We start from the raw sequence: 14,254 nt of genomic DNA on the forward strand, positions 1-14,254 counted from the left end.
TTTCACCGTTGAATGGCGAAGGGATTTTCAATCAAAATTTTAATTAAAAAAACCCCACAAAATAACAACAACAGCAACAAGAATAAAAACATAAAAAACAGTCAATAATCTTGAAAGCAAGGGACTGACTGAGATATTTTCAAAATAGTGACGAGTACTTTCGACCAAAATTTATGCAAATCAACTATTTAAAAGTATGCAAGTTTTGCATTGCATCGTAAATATAATTAAAAAATGTAATTTAGATTATGGTGGCGTAGACATATTTATTCGAAACAAAAATCGTAAGGATTATACTTCAGTCTTCCAAGATGTTGTTACGTGTTAAATTCGGTGGTGGCAAGTTTGGTTAAGATAAAAAAAATGTAAGTTTGCGTTCTATATTAGCATATACATAATATATCAAGTGGTAAAAGCAAAGTAATGATATTTGGTGATTTGAACAGCATCAGGAATCTTCAAGACGATTTTGGTTCAAATGACATGGTCAGTTTGTTATGTACCCGTTACTGTCAGATGATTATGTAGTATAACGTTATATAGCATCAAACGTTTTACAGGACACTGTCAAACCAGACATTAAAGAGCTACTGATCTTTGAGTTTTACAGGACACTGTCAAACCAGACATTAAAGGCCTACTGATCTTTGAGTTCTAATGCTGGGTAATTAAGTAATGTTACAATACTGGTATTCCATAAGGTTTGGAGCACCAAAGGCTTAAGTATTATTGACATATTTCTAGGTACTTCCGAACAAAGATTAACTTCTATTTTATGCTAGGTCGTGAATTTATTAGAAAATTTAGAACGAAAATAATTGTGATAATCCACTGGAATGATTTAAGAGAAAAAGGTTGACAGCCGTGTGGACAAAATAACCTTGAAATTCGAAGCCTGCGAGTGATTAAGATGACCGCTTACCGATACAAACGAATCCATTTCAAATCCAACAAGGCGCGAATTATTTTTTTTCTCCAATGTGCTATTTTATTTTGAATGGGGAAGGAGAATTATCTGTTTATATTTTCTGCGTTTATGTTACAAAACACAACAAAATATAAATGGTAAACCTCGGGCATCGCAGGGGATCCACTAAGAAATATGCAACTTCAATCAGTTATACAGTAAATCTTGGTAGCCAATACGTTTGAGCATGAAGCTCTTTTTCATCGGCTCGATGAAATGTAACCGTTATGCACTTGTTTCATAATTTTATTAAAAATTGGAAATCAAGGATACAGAATAGCATTAGCGCTTCTCTTTACGTGTGTGTGATTTGGATTTTTAACGTAGCTTTAACAAATTTTTCAGTCATATCGCTACGATGTCAACAGTGTGGCAGTTTATAGTGATGTCCATCATTGGGACATCATGCCGCAGACATGTAGCATGATGTCCCACCCAGTCATATTATCCTGACACCAGGCCGACCAGTCCTAACACTAACTTCTTAATGCCGAGCGCCAAGCAAGGCATCTATTAGTATAAATCGTTGGTATGACTCGGCATGGGTTCAAACCAGCAACCTCCACATTCCGAGGCGGACGCTCCAACCACTAGGCCACCGAAGTGGTCTTCTTTATACGTACATACTGCTCTATATCAGCTTAAAGTGTACGTGGCCAATCGTCATATTTCATGGATATACTATGTTGTGTGTGCCATCGCAAAGATTGTAATTGAAGCTATTATATCAAAGACAGTACAAAGTATTCGATGAGTATCGTTTTACTTTAGAGTGTCGATATGCGATATACTGGATGATGAGTATCGTTTTACTTCAGAGTATCAGTCATACAAAGAGTTAGGGATTAATTAATTAGATATGGGTTATCACAAAGACCATAGATCTTTAAATTTATCGAACTTTCTACCTTCTAACAATAATACAATTTACGCAACTTAGATGTTTATATACTTAAGACTTTGAAACTGAGGAATGCTTTCATAAATATTAACCTCTGTCTTGTATGTCTCTAATACTCTAAACGTTTCTATTGTAGTTATGATTTAATTTACTGAATTGTATGCATTAGGTCATATTTGTAACAATATAATCTAAAGTTTCTTCTTGGTCTCGTAGTACGTTGTGTGATGGGTAATGTCTAGATGACATATGATCCAATTAGCAGAGGTCAATATTTCAAAAGGATTGCAAATGACGAATTGAATTTAAAGTATGCAACCAATAAAACCGTATTGATGAGACGACACAGATATGATGCTTCATTTTACCTACAGATAAATGTTCTTTTTAGAAATGTACATGCAGATGTTTGAACAGGATTACAACATTTGTCATGATACGTTTCTATAGGTCGCAAAGTTTTATCTAGCGGAGTAAGGACATTATCTAGCTTGGATGCGGACTTCGTCTGTTTATTATAGAGGGCCACGGGCTTGCAATAATAAATAACATATTCTTTATTACAAATGCGGACTAGTATTGTTGTACAATCAAAATAACGTGTTGTAGATAACTTGTTTTATGAGGAAGCCCATTAACACCAACAATCTTTCTTGTACCTCAGTGTCTTGAAAGTTCAATGTAAGCATGTGATATTTGAACTACAAACCTTGAAATTTCGCTTCTGTTCTGAAATTCAACTTACTATGATAGAATTCTACTTTTTATTTGAAAAATTCAGCTTACTAGAGTTGCACATTTAAGTTACTGTAGTTTAATTTCTAACGTAATTTAATTTCAACATAGCAAAATAAATTCTCGGAGAAAAATAATTTTCACAATACTTAATTGAAATTCAACATATAAAAATCGTTGAACCCCAAATAAACTAGTTTAATGAACATACACTATACACTTCAGTCACAGACGGCCACTAATCGTCATCTAATACTTGTCGTCATCTGAGCAGTCATACAAAGGAATATCGTCTTCAGTTTCAAGACTGACATTCTTCTTCTTGCAAACAAAATGAACGTTTTCCGAGTCTAGTACCATTCTTTGAAAGTTTATTACTTCGAATTCATTGTTTTCCAGCAACGTTTGCATGTGTTGAATACCCATACCCGGATTTGGCTTGCTGTCTGAGATCTCTGATAAACTGGAAGGGAGACAACTGAAAAGACTATAAACGTAACTTCCGGCTGCTTCCATGCTCCCTGCATTTTCATTTGGCTTGCAACTTACACCTACTTCAATTAGCGAGAATAGCCCATTGTTCTTTAACACGCGTCGAACCTCGCTCAAAGCCATCTGTGGGTCGGATAAGTCATGCAATACGCCATACATCAACACCCAATCAAAGCAAGCATTCCAAGTTTCCGGAAGTTTCTGAGCATTCATTTGTTCTAGTGTAACATTAATAACACCTTTATCTCGAACTAAGTGGTTGGCTTTCTCGATAGCATATGTTGAGTTTTCCACACCAATGAAGCTGGAATGTGGGAATTTCTGCGCCAAAGTAGTTATCAGTTCACCCGTACCGCAACCAATATCGATTACCCAACAGCCTTCTTCTGCATAAAAAATAAATAATATTTTTGTTGGCATTTTAACACACATACATACATACATACATACAGGGGGCAGATACAATGAAATAAAGACAGACAAAAATGAATTACCATATTAAAACGATGAAACATAAATACATACTACCATCAAGTGGATACAAAAAGATTGCAGTGAAAAGATAAATGCAAGTGAAATTGTCTTTCTGAGGAAAGTCACTGCGGTATTTATGCTATTATTAGATACACAAATTTACAAGTTTATTCCCGTGCTTACATAATTACAAATCTATCTCTTTGATCGGATTGGTCTTTTGTCAGAACGACCATTTCTCGCTACGTACCTGGTCACAAATTATTCAACTGAACTGTACTCCTTGTGCATTTTAGATTTCTCCCACAGTATTTTCAGACGTCTGAAAGCTTACTTTCTACAGTAACTTGCGTAGTTATCTAGAGCCCCATATGGGCCTTATTTCCGCTATCCGTGTACGCTCTTTCTTTTAACATAAGACCGCGTAGTTGGATTTTTCTGAACTACATCTATTCTTTCTTACAATGTTTTATATAGGCATGGGTCGCAGCTGATACAGGAGGATACACCTAAGTTCTATGTCGTCAATCAGATCTCTCTCTATGATTCACTTTTGTTGTTCTCTTTCTTTCTCACAGTATTTAAAGTTAGTCACTTTGGTTGTAAGCTGTCATTCAGCGAGAGGTAGAGCTGTTCCACGTTTTCTAATAAACAATTCCGCCAGACTGCACCCGTTTTGAGGAGGAGTGGACCTATACTCTAGCAACGCATTGTAGGACTCACGCAGGGGTTTGGTTATATAAAACAATTGTTTGGAGCAAACTGACACTGTTAATTGATCATGCCAACAAAGTAACATCTGATATATTTCTCGGCGGTTTTATATACTAATATCAGATAAATCAAAATTATTTGAGCTACACTTTTAGTGAGGTATAAAAAGATCAGACTTATGTTCACTCCGAGTTCTTTTCCTTCATCTTGTATTCTCGCCATCCCTTATGTAATCTCGCGCCATGCTCATGTTGACCAGAAACCTATACGAGAATTTCATCCATCTGGCATACAACGCCATCCATCCATGCTATCACGACTTTATCCATTTGGCATGCAACGCCATCCATGTTATCACGATTTCATCCATTTGGCATAAAACTCCATCCATGTTATCACGATTTCATCCATTTGGCATACAAAGCCATCCATGTTATCACGATTTCATCCGTTTGGCATACAACGCCATCCATGTTATCACGATTCTTGATATACATTTCTAACAGAACTCACGCGCGAATGAAATACCAAAGGATAGTTTTAATTTAAAATCTGCCAAGTAGTTTGAAGAATGTTTAAGTTACAACGAGTTTGGTGCCAACTCAATTTGCAAATTATATTGAATTCAAATCAGATTTTGAGAAAAGAGACAGGGATTGACCTTAGAAATGAAATCTTTTGCACACAGTACATAACCTGAGCCGAAGTAGACTTGCTATCAGGATAACTTACACTACAAAACTTAACCCGAAGCAGTAGTATAAATGCAAGATTTTTTTGATAGGTATCGACGGATGTGTCTACATACTCACTTATATGGACTGACTCATCAATAGACAATCAGCCGAAGAAAACGGGACAGGAAATGAATCATCATCATAAACTTGTGTATGTATTCATGTACATTCTTCTTTTTTTTTAAAGAGCAAAACTTAATTACTCTCAAAACCTCATGTAAGTCATGAAATAGAGTGTGCCATTTTGCCGTGTCAAACTTACTAAGATGTGGCAGAAGTTCATCAACCTGAGGAAGGACATCTCTTTCACAAATCATGGGCACAGTATGACGCTGTACGTCCGACAACCAGTCAAATAATTCAGGATGTTCCGAATAAGAAAAGCCTGAAAAAAGATTAAGTCTCAAAAATTTATTTCAAGCTCCATTACCTGGAACCAATATAAATTAGTGGCAGTTTTTGTAAAAACTGTCAGCGATGAATATCAGGCAAGTTATTCGAATATTTAAGGTTTTGAAATCATATTGCGAAAATAACTCGTTTCTGAATTATGCCACTTCACCAACATCAATAGTCGAATATAGTATAGTCAGTATAAAATAAAGTTTTGCTGCACATACAAATTGTCTAAAGAGGAGAACTTGGTTCTTTCTCCCACTGGATGACTGGTGAGAAAATATGTGTCCGATTGTCTGCAATTATCATTCTTTGCTTTCAAATTACGTTTTTATACAACAGTTCATCAAATAACGCTTTCTATTTAAATACAATGTAGACATGTAACTAAGAACATACTATTTGTAGCACAATCTTGTAAGCATTATTAACACATTATGCTATTATAGTCTTGTCACTCAGCCGTGTATCAGTCTTGTCAATATTGTTAACACAGTCGAGTATTACAGTTTTGTCAGTCAGTCGTGTATCACAGTGTTGTCAGCATTGTCAACACAGTCTAATATTACAGTCTTGTCAGTCAGTCGTGTATAACAGTCCTTTTCAGTATTGGCAACGCAGTATATGGTTACAGTCTTGTCAGTCGTATAGCATAGTCTTGTCAGTATTCTTAACACAGTATATTATCACAGTCTTGTCAGTCAGTCGTGTATAAGTCTTGTAACTATTGTCAACACAGTCTATTATTACAGTCTTGTCAGTCAGTCGTGTATCATAGTCTTGTCAGCATTCTCAACACAGTATATTATTACAGTCTTGTCAGTCAGTCGTGTATCACAATCTTGTGAGTATTGTCAACACAATTTTGTATCACAATCGTGTCAGTATTGTAAGTGTCTGTTTTGGATTATTAACATAGCTTTAACAATTTTTCAGCTATATCGCTACGATGTTTGCAGTGTGGCAGATAATACTGATGTTTACTGGGACATCATGCCGCTGATACGTAGCTAATCGTCCCATCCGGTCATATTATCCTGACACTGGGTCGACCAGTCCTAACACTAATGGCAACTGCAAGTATAATTGTTTAGTCTTTGATATGTTTTGTTCGAACCCGTTAACTTCCGCATCTGAGGCGGAAGCTCCAACCACTTTGGCCACCGGAGAGGTCTGTAAGTATTGCCAATATAGTAATGTGGCAGTCTTTTCAGCATTGTCAACATGCAGTTTACAGAGGCTATTAAGATCAAATGCTCTCTCTCACACAAAGTAAATCCATTACCATCGTATGTGAATGTAGAATTCGCCCGTAATCATAGAAAGACAACATTTGATTCAGATTTGCATGTACAAAGTAAAACTAAAAGCAAACAAATCAGTGCTGCACAAATAAGACTAGTACTATAAGAACGATTTGCATGACCATGGAATACAGAACAAAATAATAAAAAACAATCGAAGTACTGATATGAAACTACAACCAATAAACTGTCTTACCGTTTGGCCCATCTGCCCTCATACACTGTTTAACTTGCTCCTGTCGTTTGGCTAGAATTGACACAGCAGATGACAGTCGGGAGGCTGCTGTTACAGTTGACATATTGACCTCAGGAATATAGTATCGTTCTTCATCGCCATTGTCATCTGACTCATTATCTGGCACATGCACGTTAACTATCTCTGCTGCCACCATACAACACAGCCATTCTCGAACATACCTTTGGGACAGAAAAATATACTAGTTTTCGGTTCTGTTATAGACGCAAGCTCAAATAAGAGAGTTAATTTGAAAAAGATGTAATGTAAATTTTACCTGTATATAAAATTAAAAGTTTATAATACCATTTAATTGTTAGACGCCGCGTATGAAGGTAATCATTACATTTACCTTGGAAAATTTGTATAGTGTTTGGAAAACATTCTTTATTAAAAATTATCAATTGCGATGCGCATACAACTATTACAAAGGCTTCTTGTTTTATTTACTCGGAATATTATTGTAATATTATCAAGACTTTTCACGGTTAAATCAGGGATGCATTATCACACTGTTAATTATAATACATGGTTCCGCTTTCGCTATCGGGAAAACAAGTACACAAAATATGGTAAGATATTCGAGTGACTAATCTTCCACTTGAATCAAAACAAGTATCAAATTCATTTGAATACATTCATCATGAATTAATTTTGTTTGTACTTTTATATCTTTCTTGTCATTTAAGCAGAAGATATATATATATATATATATATATATATATATATATATATATATATATATATATATATATATATATATATATATATATATATATATATATATATATATATATATTCATTTCATCATCAGTATAAAATATTAAGTTCAATCACATGTTAAATGACGGAGTTTCGTAATCCGGATATATGGAAATTACTTCTCGGTAGAGTTATGCAAGGAGGTTTTGAAGGAATGATGCTAAGATAAATGTGTGTCGGGATAATATATACAAACTATAATAATAATAATAATAATAATAACAAAACTTTAAAAGATACAATTACTTCTGTAGATATTAGCACAGAATTTGTGTCGTGTGCAAAACTGATGGCTGGCTGTAATTTTGACACGGCTGCAACGGGAAGTTTAGATTTTATTTTTATTTAAGCCAAACTCCCCATGAATTTTCAACTGTAGTATCCATTATCGTTCCTTACATGTGCGTTCTATGTTTGTCCATCCTAGGTTAGTTTCAATCGGAAACATCTCGACCGTCTCAAATGAATGTCCTTTCGAGTTGTGTGTGTGTATGTTGTGTGAATTAGATTCTTAACGTAGCTTTAACAATTTTGCAGTCATATTGCTACGATGTCTACAGTGTGGTAGTTTATAGTGATGTCTAGCACTGCGGCATCATGCCGCAGACATGTAGCATGATGTCCCACCCAGCCACATTATCCTGACACCAGGCAGACCAGTCCTAACACTAACCTCTTAATGCTGAGCGCCAAACAAAGGCAGCTGTTAGTACCATTTTTATAAGTTTTTGGTATGACTCAGTCGGGGATCGAACCCCACGACCTCCCCGAGTCGAGGCGGACGCTCTAACAACAATGCCACTTGGAGCGGTTCCTTTCGAGTTGAAGAAAATGGCAACTTTAGCGTTGATTTTGTTGTGAATGTGGCGTTTGTGATTATTTACTCGTTTTCTAAAATCACTGGTTTCGCCAAAATATTGAATGGCATTGATACTGCATGACAGACGATCGATTGTAATATTGGCCGACATCCTAACTTTTAAATGATCGTGTAGTAACTACACTGTAGTTAATTCTTGTTTTCGGAGTTCTGAAAGATATTTTTTGACGTATGTTTACACATTAGGCATCACTTGTCTTTGCTATGGTATGTGCCTGAATCTGTGGTATTGGTTTGAGTTACCATGGCACGTATCAAATGGTCACTGAGGTCTTTAGACCTACGGTACACATCCATATGAACTTCTTGAAATGTACCCTTGAGACATTCGCTTGATTCAGTATGGTCCATATGCTTACGTATGATCTGTTGTAGGTTTTTGGACATCTGATTGAAAAGTTACTACGAAGGGTACACGCTTGTTGTCTACTTAGTTTTATATTTCGGAGAGTTCCCATGTCGAGGAGTTTAGTTTCATCAATAGCCTCCTCAATGAGTCTCATTTTGTATTCTCTCCTTCAAAGACGCCCCTTGAGCTCCCAGAGTCTGTTTTCAAAGGTGGCAGGTTTAGGGCATATGCGTTTGTTTAGGACTAACATACACTAAGGGAGATTTTTTATTACGTGATTGGGGTGGGGGTGGTGACAGCTGATCGGGAATATATACTGGTGAGAGTCAGTAAGATTAGAGTAGTCAGTTTCTGTATTCTCCTCTTGAAATGTGCAGTGAGTATCTCAAAAGATACTGGACCTGTTCGATGATTCCAACATAAGCTTAGGGTGAAAGTTATTGGCTAATTTTCTTTAAAAAAAAGGAAATTGTCGCATGTTTCGATCTATTTTGATTCTGTTTCGTCAATGAATCTATACCAGTTTAAGGGGTCTATATGGTGCTTTGATGGAACGCTTATGCTCCAGTCTTACCATGACAATACTGGCATACCAAGGTGCATTTGAGTACCCATCGTAGTCCCATTACCATGACAATACTGGCATACCAAGGTGCATTTGAGTACCCATCGTAGTCCCATTAATTTGTAGGAAATGTTCGTTGTTGAATACAAACTTGTTAAACTTGAGAAAACCTGTGTTAAACGTTTGACCATCTAGGATGTTGGAAGAGATGGATTAGATCAACTCTCTCATGCTGCGATAACGTCCTCTTGTGGGATGTTGGTGTTAAAGGAACATACAACAATAATGACGAGGAGAGTGTTACTTGAAAGGTTAAGTTTTGGTGTTTTGTTGCGATAGCCCACGGTATGAAGGCCTTTTTTTTCCTCCACAACCGGCCCTATGTGAAAATCAATAAATTCTGATATTTGTTCAGTGGGATGGCTGTTTCTGGAGATTAATGGGTTCCCTGGGTTACCGTCTTTGTGTATTTTGGGAGTAAAGAAAATCTCCTTGATGATGAGTCTATTGGTAGGAGCTAAGTTAGTATTTGTCATCAATGTGACCTATGCTTGTCTTTCAACTTCTTGCACACCGTTTCCGCGTGTTCAGTTATTGGATTATGGCTGAACTTTTGTAAAAGTTCTCTTCCGAAAATTATATATATATATATATATATATATATATATATATATATATATATATATATATATATATGTATGTATATATATATATATATATATATATATATATATATATATATATATATATATATATATATATATATATATATATATATATGGCTGCCAAAGGCTTCTGAAGCAGCAGGAACTAATTTTCACTCTACTCAGTCAAAATAAAATCAAGTTACGACAGAAATACACAGGAAATGAGCTTTTAGGTGAAAAAGCGAAGTGTCGTGCCCATACCCCAAAACATCTTCGGGCTAAGTCAGTAGCTTACATGATATCATTAACACTCATGTAAAGCGAAAAATGAAACAGCTTTGTCATACAAATATGTCAAAGTAGTATTTTGGTAGAGTTTGCAAAGTTAAATATGCATTCAATTTAGTTTTAAGTGTCCGAAACAGTTAAGATATAAACGATGAAATGCAGCCTGACAGTTCTGACTCTGGTTAAACCAATCTTCGGAATTCAGAAATACTAAACAATCACAAACTTTAACATCTATAACCACAAGAGTGAACTAAAACATATATTATGGGAATATGAGCACATGTTTTGTGATGATCCAAAACGAAAAAAATAAACGATGTTGAGATTGTAGATTATACATCTGTGAAATAGCACCATTACAGGATGAATCTTCTCAAGCAGGAATATTTGAGAAAAGAAATTCAGTACTTGTTGGGGTATGATTTTATAGATCCAGATAAACTCAACTGAAGTTTACAATGTAGTCTTCTTCTTAAACCAGATACTACATTCATTATATGTACTTGTCACGGAAGTGTGTATAATTTATATCAATATGTATATGTGATCAAAAACGTACTCGGGTTTCGTTGCCGCGTACAGCGTCACCCGAGGGTGGTTTATTTTTTCGGCTCTAGTTATTTCGAAATACTGAGCGCAACTCAATGCATGCTGCATGTGCAAATTGCCTGCAGCGAAAACCTAAGTACCTAGCTGCGCATATCTGTCACAGTTAGTATACATATAGAACAAATTCTCTATAAAAAATAATTACACTACGACGGGTCTTGTCAGAAGGCTTACCTCTTAACGGGAACAAATTTTCAGCTGTAGAGGTATTGAAATTTAAGATTGTATTCTTTATCACTATTCGTTTTATATGAAAGAATTGTTTCATATATTAGATGTTTTAGAATTTATTCTAAATTCTACAGAGAGTCAATACCTAGGTTAGACAACGCCATGATATTAGAAATACTATAGTCTGGTTCGAGTTAGCTATTTGTTGTAACTGAACAGACAGATTGAATTTAATTATACGCTGCATGCATTGAACGATTAATGTAATGGGTAACGAATTCATGTGCGCGCATGCGCAACATATATCAATGCTGAAGTACTTAACCGTGTCATATGTACTACACGGTTTAGTTATACTTTTAGCTGCATTATATATGGTTTGGTGATGTGAAGTCACATAACATAAATAATGTGTGGTTTCTTCTGACGTGTATGCTGTGTCTGGTGACGTTAGTTCGGAAGAGTGTACTGGCGTTCTCAATGCCAGGGACCAAAGCTTCGCGACCATCGGGTCTGTGTTGAATGTGAGGGCTCTCGAGGGATCCTTCAACAGACAGGGAGGGGTGGACCATGCATGGGGGCTCCTTGACCATTGACTAGAGCGGGTGGAACCGGAAATACACCTTGGATGTCAAATGGGCGCCATGATAGTTATATATATATATATATATATATATATATATATATATATATATATATATATATATATATATATATATATATATATATATAATTACGTGTTCTATGTTACTGTTATTTTCACTATTGCTATCTGAGCAAAATTACATGCATTCCTATTTCAATATCGTTATATGAACGATAGATTCATATTTTCATGCATTCCCATTTCAATATCGTTATATGAACGATAGATTCATATTTTCATGCATTCCCATTTCAATATCGTTATATGAGCGATAGATTCATAAATGCATTCATATTCCAATATCGCTTGATGAATTGATAAACTGATGAGTTGATAGATTGATGAATAAATGAGTATTATATTGATAAGTGCATAAATCACATGTCTTGGTCACTCTTGGTGTTTAATAAGACCTTGTTTATATTGGGGATGTTGATCATATAATTTTATTTGTTGATCGGTGATAGGACGTTATTCACGGTTGTTTAAAATTGCATTCGTTAAATTCATCTTTGCGTTTTCTCGTTGAGTTACTTGTTGTTGATAGTTCCATGTTAGGAACGTTATAATTGTCCTTATCTTTTTGTTTATAATGGTGTCAGATTTGTTCATATTTAATTTGCGTTTATAAAAAAACATCTTATTAAAGCAGTTGCTTTCGGTGTCTTTACTAATCCAGTCCCAACCCGACTTCATCTTGTGACAGTACTGACCAAATAATAGCCAACAGTTCACTAAAATAGATTCACTTTCGATGCCCGGAATAAAGAACTGCATTGGCAAAATTAGGAATGCAAAATGTGTCACCAAGATTGTCCTCTTAAAAGGATTCTGGCAAATTCCACTAATGAATAAAACAGCCTGTATTTGAAACTCCAGATGGACGTTGTTAGTTTAAAGTGATTCCATTTGGTATGAAAAATTAACCGGCAACATCCAAGCGTTTAATTAACATGATAACAACTGGTCTAGACATTTGTGACGCGTATATGATCTACAACGCTACCCTGAAAAGATCACTTGGGAACCATTATGAAATTCTTTGATGCCTCAGTGTTGAAAATCTGACAGTTAATTTATGTACAAGTGAGTCTTGTCGTGTTTGTGTAAAAAAAAAATTATAGGGAAATTACATCTGAATATGTTGAGGTCAAGGCTGTCTCTGAATTCCCAATAACTGTTAGTAATAAGCGACTGATGCAACTCATGGACATAGCTGGATATTATCGGAGATTTTGCTCAAATGTTTCCATAAATGCTGAACCTCTAGCCAGTTTGTTGAGTAAGAAATCCAAGTTTCACTGGTCTAACAAATGTCAAGAGCTTTTTGATAAATTAAAGACCATACTTTAACGTGCACGAGTTTCTTCAGCTCCAAATATCAGTCAATTAAAAATATATGTTGATGCAAGTGATATAGGGTTTAGGAGAGTAATGATTCAAGAAGACAAAAAGGTATAGTTCATCCAGTGCTTAATTTTCTAAATAACCTAAACAAGTAACAAAGAAATTATTCCACGACCGAGAAGGAATGCTTTGGCTTTTTATCGAAGTGTATATTCGTTTAGCTCCTTCTCTGACTATTATATTCAGTGATCACAGCAACTTACTTTCATTAACAAAACGAACAATCAAATCAGAGATTGTTTCGGTGGAGTTTGATGCTGCAGGAATACAAAATGATGTTAGGCACAACAAGGGGAAAGATTAGTTGGTTGCAGATGCATTCTCTTACGTGTTTAGAAGTACAATATTGTTGTATTTTGTATATAATTTGTGTAATTAAGTTTTCTGTCATTCATTATGACATCCTTCAATGTAATTTTTAATTATTATAGTCTTATTTGTATATCTGATTAATATGTAAAAGAAAGCTTTATTGTATTAACCTTTTTTCTTTATGAGGGGATGAGCTTATGTAAATCTATATATTCCTATATTTGTCCCTGATTGAGGGTTTTGTCTACCTAGATTTTGTCATCATTTTATGACAAAAACAAGATATTTACTTGAATTTAAGATCAAGATCTGACCTTTGTTTACCAGTCAGTGAAGTTTACATTAGCAATGATCAGTTTCCCAGAACATTATGTTGTGTGATAGGTCAAATAACAGTTTGTATATAAATAGATGTTTGTAAAAAAAAGTCTTCATTCCTATCAATAGTTTTAGTTGCATTCTGATATAATCTGAGTGGGACTATTGAGTTTAATTAATGTTTGGAATGACAAGGTGCTCATCGACGTTTTAGTCTAAAGCACTATTTCGGGATTGAAAGGACTCATTCAAAGACATTCTGGATTTTGATAGATTTGCACATTCAAGACTATTGTAATTCATTCGAAATGTTTTATACTTTCTGGGCTTATAATATTTGTA

General features: G+C 35.1%; 1 protein-coding gene across 1 annotated transcript in view; it reads right to left on the reverse strand.

Annotated features, from left to right (window-relative positions):
• Nucleotides 1-246: 246 nt before the first annotated feature.
• Nucleotides 247-14,254, reverse strand: part of LOC149776805 (uncharacterized) — a 53,962-nt gene continuing 39,954 nt past the window's right edge. Inside the window, exons 3-5 of the mRNA XM_089941505.1 lie at nt 6,917-7,137; nt 5,283-5,405; nt 247-3,481 (exon numbers count right to left, since the gene is read on the reverse strand). Coding sequence (XP_089797631.1) covers nt 2,853-3,481; nt 5,283-5,405; nt 6,917-7,137 — 973 coding nt within the window. The 3' untranslated portion in view covers nt 247-2,852. The remainder of the gene's footprint in view (nt 3,482-5,282; nt 5,406-6,916; nt 7,138-14,254) is intronic.

This window comes from Sinohyriopsis cumingii, chromosome 18, assembly GCF_028554795.1.
Source record: "Sinohyriopsis cumingii isolate HCF-2022 chromosome 18, ASM2855479v2, whole genome shotgun sequence".
Lineage (NCBI taxonomy): Eukaryota > Metazoa > Mollusca > Bivalvia > Unionida > Unionidae > Sinohyriopsis > Sinohyriopsis cumingii.